The 4,388-nt window shown below is 47.4% G+C and overlaps 1 protein-coding gene across 4 annotated transcripts in view; it reads right to left on the bottom strand.

Moving 5' to 3' along the window:
* Window positions 1–402: 402 nt before the first annotated feature.
* TECRL (trans-2,3-enoyl-CoA reductase-like) overlaps window positions 403–4,388 on the bottom strand; it is a 52,172-nt gene continuing 48,186 nt past the window's right edge. For 2 of the 4 annotated variants that reach the window (XM_015416948.1, XM_015416963.1), the window contains 3 exons: window positions 2,620–2,705; window positions 1,713–1,785; window positions 403–1,239 (listed from right to left, as the gene is read on the bottom strand). In XM_015416948.1, the coding sequence (XP_015272434.1) occupies window positions 1,112–1,239; window positions 1,713–1,785; window positions 2,620–2,705 (287 nt within the window). In that variant the 3' untranslated portion in view covers window positions 403–1,111. The remainder of the gene's footprint in view (window positions 1,240–1,712; window positions 1,786–2,619; window positions 2,706–4,388) is intronic. The other 2 variants (XM_015416956.1, XM_015416971.1) reach the window with 1 other exon arrangement.

Genomic DNA, 4,388 nt, shown 5'->3' with positions numbered 1-4,388 from the left:
ATAAGTTCTATGATCCATTCAAACGAGATCCTTAAAATAAATACTTTATTATCATGACTATTAGTGTAAGAAAACCACAGCTTTTAGAATACAGGAGAGTATTTATTTAGAGTTCTGTGAGTTAAAGCTGCATGCAACCTGATTCTATGCACATTTTCTCAGTAGTAAATCCACTAAATTGGCTTCAACGGAACTCACTGCATAGGAACCCAGCCTACAATTCAATTCACTGCATGCTTACTCAGTGCAGTGGCACTTACTCCCAAGAATATGGGAATCAGATAGAAACTTTAGCTTGTTTCATTGAAGTTATTATTAGTAATAACAAAGAGTTTAACAAAGTTTGAGTCTATTCAGGCACCTTGAAGACCAACAAAATTTTATTCTGCGTATAGGCTTTCCACCCAGAATAAAACTTTGTTGGTCGTCAAGGTGCCTGACTGGACTCAAACTTTGTTCAGCTGCTTCCGCCCAACATGGCCACTCCCCCCAATCTACCATTCTAATGCAATTGTCTTCAATGAAACTGCTAGCAAAAAGGGGGGGGAATGAGCACACCCTCATTTCAGCCAGCATCTAGAGTCCTTTTTAATGACAGCCCATCAGAAAAGACTACTTTTATATTAGGGAGAGTTTCAAAAACAGTTATTTGTGTGGTGTGGGGACCCTGCCGTTGAACAAGAGCAAACAAGAGCACTGCGCAGACGTAAGCCCTTCAACCTCTCCAGCTGCCTTGGAGTGAGTCAGACCTCTGGACTGCCCAGCACAACATTGCCCACCCTCCCGGCCGGCACCAGGGCCAAGAAATGCCCTCCCCAGCACTTGCTGCTCTGGGCCCTCTGCACCTGGAAACCCCCAGGACTGGAGCGGGAACCTCCTTCCTGCAAAGCACCCGAGCAAGCCCTCGACTTTACTACGAAGCGTCTGTTTGGGTCCCCAGTGGGCCGCCACTGTGTAATAAAGATGCGGAAACACAAGTCTAATCCATCATGGCTGCTCTCACGGTATTTTAATCATGTTAGGGGAAAACCCTCGAAGTCCTGCTGCATCCCGTTCAGATAACTAAATGGAGTGACTGCTCCCTCCGGTTCCACGTCAAATCTAGTTGCATTTACAGTATAAATGGAATCATAGCTGCTTTCCTCCACCTAGAGAAAGTCCCCCTCTTCAGGTACAGCTGGTGCTTCTTCCGAGCCCAAAGGGCCATCTGGATTGCCATCAGTAATGCAAAAACGCCCACTGGAAAGAGGGGAAAGAGACAGTTTCTTGAGTCAGTCCAAGATTGCTCATTTTCAGGAGGTAGCCATTCCTCCAGGTGGAAAACACTAACTTGGGCTGGAACATACCCATTATTATGAGGAGGGAAGGCAATGTTTTGGCACTTTGGCAGGTGCTGATTTATGGTGTTGCTTTATATGCCTTACATAGTTATTGAAAGCGGGAGGGAACAGATGCACGGGCATGCTTGAAACTGCCTGAGACAGAATCAGACCACTGGACTCCATCAATGTCGGCATTGCCTACTGAGCCAGAATCTCAGGCAGAGGAAGGTCTTTCACGCCACTTCCTACCAGACCCTTTCAACGGGGGAGGCTGCCGGGGACTGAGCCTGGGCATTTCTGCATGCCAAGCAGAGGCTCTTCCACTGAGCCACAGCCCTTCCCGCTGGGAGCAACCTTATGCTGCTTATCTATTAAATGGCTGGCTCTTACCTGGCAGAGTTTGTGTCATTAACGTAAAACTAACCCAAGAGCCGATCTGTTGCAAAGAAAAGAAAAACAGGAACTACATTGAAATATAAAGAGCTGCCCACAAGACAACCAGAATCAAAGCAGCCCTCTTTGAGGCTTTGGGAAAGGCTTTCACCGGAGTGGCATCCCTGCAGTCTCAGAGACGAAGATTGGCAAGGCCTGGAAAAGGAGCGGACAAACTGAGCTGAAGGGACACACACCCGGCCGGCCGGCCAGAGAGACCTGGCAGAGGAGTCAGAGGGAGCTGAAGGGACCCAGCATCAAAACTCAAGCTCCGGGAAGCTAAGAAGTGTGGAAGGAAGGAGAGGCTCACCGTTTTGCTCAGGCATCCAAGAAACTGAGCTTTTTGCAAATCTTTCCAAACCTAGAGATACCACCCTCCCGGTAGGGCCTGGAGACCTCCCAGGATTACAACTCCAGACTACAGAGATCAGTTTTCCTGGAGAAAATGGCTGCTTTGGAGGGTGGGCTCAGTGCACGGCATGGTGCCCCCCCGCCGAGGTCCCTTGCTCTCCTCCCCGGGCTCCACCCCCAAATCTTCAGGCATTGCCCAGACCAGGGTTAGCCACCCATTACAAATCTCATCTATCTGATGCCGGCAAAGCAGTTGTGTTACGATGGAACTAAATGCTCTTCTGTAGAACAAAACTTCTTTTTTAAATGCAAACACCTTGACGAGCCAGCAAGCTGTGCATAAACTCCTAGACTGGATCAGTGCTCTTTGCAAGATCTCAGCTTGCATGCAAGTGAATTAAGGACAAATCTGAATGAGGTCCTGCCTGAAGACCTCGCCAGAATTCAGTATGCCGACACCACTTCCTTAGCTTAATAACCCAGGCACGAAGGAGAGGTGCAGAAAGGAGGGTACCTCGTAGGTATAGTTTGGACAGGAGACCAATGTAAACAGCCACGTGAAAGGGTTGATTGATGGGCTTGGAAAAGAGGCTTTGTTTCCTTCAGGAAAGGAGAGAAAAGCAAATGTTCAGTATAATTTGCTCAGGTATTAGAAGACATTTACCAGCTTCGGCTGTTGTGGTTCTCAGCCAAAAATATTCTCAGAACTTGGCTCTGAGGAATAAGCCACCGTTTCACTCTTCCCTCATCCATAGCTCTTTCTCTAATTATTACAGAAGCATTCCCTAAGATTATTTTATCTACTTTCATCTTACTTATTTAACTTCATTTATACCCTTTGTCTCCAATGGGGACCCAAAGCAGCTTACATCATTCACTTCTCCTCCAGTTTATCCTCTGTGAGGTAGATTAGGCTGAAGCCATGTGACTGGCCCAAAATCACCCTGCAAGCTTCATGGTAGAGTGCACATTTGAACCTGGGTCACCTAGATCCTAGTCTGACAGTGTAACCAGTACTCACATTAGATTATGTAAGAGTTGCTATCTGCATGCATCTCTTTCTCCCTTTTCTGTTGTGTCTTTTTGTACCATGTATTGGGGTCTGTATTGGAAAGATAAGTGCAAAGTCCTACAGTTAGGGACAAAAAATCAAAGGCACAGACATAGAATGGGAGGAACTTGGCTTGACAGCAGCAGCAGCACATGCGAAAGGGATCTAGGTGTTCTGGTTGATCACAACCTAAACATGAGCCTGCAGTGTGATGTGACTGCAAAGAAAGCTAATGCAATCTTAGGGTGCATTAACAGAAGCACTGTGTCCAGATCATGGGAGGTGGTCGTTCCGCTCTATTCTGCTATAGTCAGGCCTCACCTGGAGCCCTGTGTCCAGTTTTGGGCACCACATTTTAGGAAGGATGTTGACAAGCTCGAGCGTGTCCAGAAGAGGGCAACCGGGATGGTGAGAGGGTTGGAATCCAAGTCTTATGCGGAATTGCTGAAAGAGTTGGGTATGTTTAGCCTGGGAAAGAGAAGGCTTAGAGGGGACATGATTGCAGTCTTCAAGTATTTGAAGGGTTGTCATGTAGAAGATGGAGCAGATCTATTCTCTCTTGCTCCGGATTGCAAGACTAGATCTAATGGGTGGGAATTAAAAGGGAGTCATTACCGGCTAAGTATCAGGAGAAACTTCCTAACTGTAAGAGTGGTTGAGCAGTGAAACAGTCTGCCTCGGGAGGTGGTGAATGCTCCTTCGCTGGACATGTTCAAGCGGAGGCTGGATGACCATCTTTCGGGTATGTTGTAGGGTTATCTTTCAGCTCTGCTCCTGCACAGTGTAGGGGGTTGGGCTAGATGACCTGCAAGGTCCCTTCCAACTCTAACATTCTATGATTCTATAAGTGCCTGGGGTGTACAGGAAGGAAGGTGCTACAGATACATACTAAACATGTAAATAAATGGTTTCGTCCAAGGCACTGCAAGGCAAAGAAAGAGCCATTCTGGATCAATCCATACATAAGGAGGGATGAGGGTACACACAAGAACACATGAAGCTGCATTATACTGAATCAGACCTTTGGTCCAGCAAGGTCAGTATTGTCTACTCAGACTGGCAGCAGCTCTCCAGGGTCTCAGGAAAAGAGGTCTCTTACATCACCAACTGCCTGGTCCTTTCAACTGGAGATGCTGCCAGGGATTGAACCGGGGGCCTTCTACATGCCAAGAAGATGCTCTGCCACTGTGTCATGGCCCCTCCCCAAGGGTAGTCATGCTATGCTGTGTAAG

This window comes from Gekko japonicus, unplaced genomic scaffold (assembly GCF_001447785.1).
Source record: "Gekko japonicus isolate JY-2015 unplaced genomic scaffold, Gekko_japonicus_V1.1 scaffold3150, whole genome shotgun sequence".
In the NCBI taxonomy this organism is placed as follows: domain Eukaryota; kingdom Metazoa; phylum Chordata; class Lepidosauria; order Squamata; family Gekkonidae; genus Gekko; species Gekko japonicus.
The sequence above is the reverse complement of the archived record's forward strand: the minus strand, read 5'-3'. Positions and strand labels throughout refer to the sequence as shown.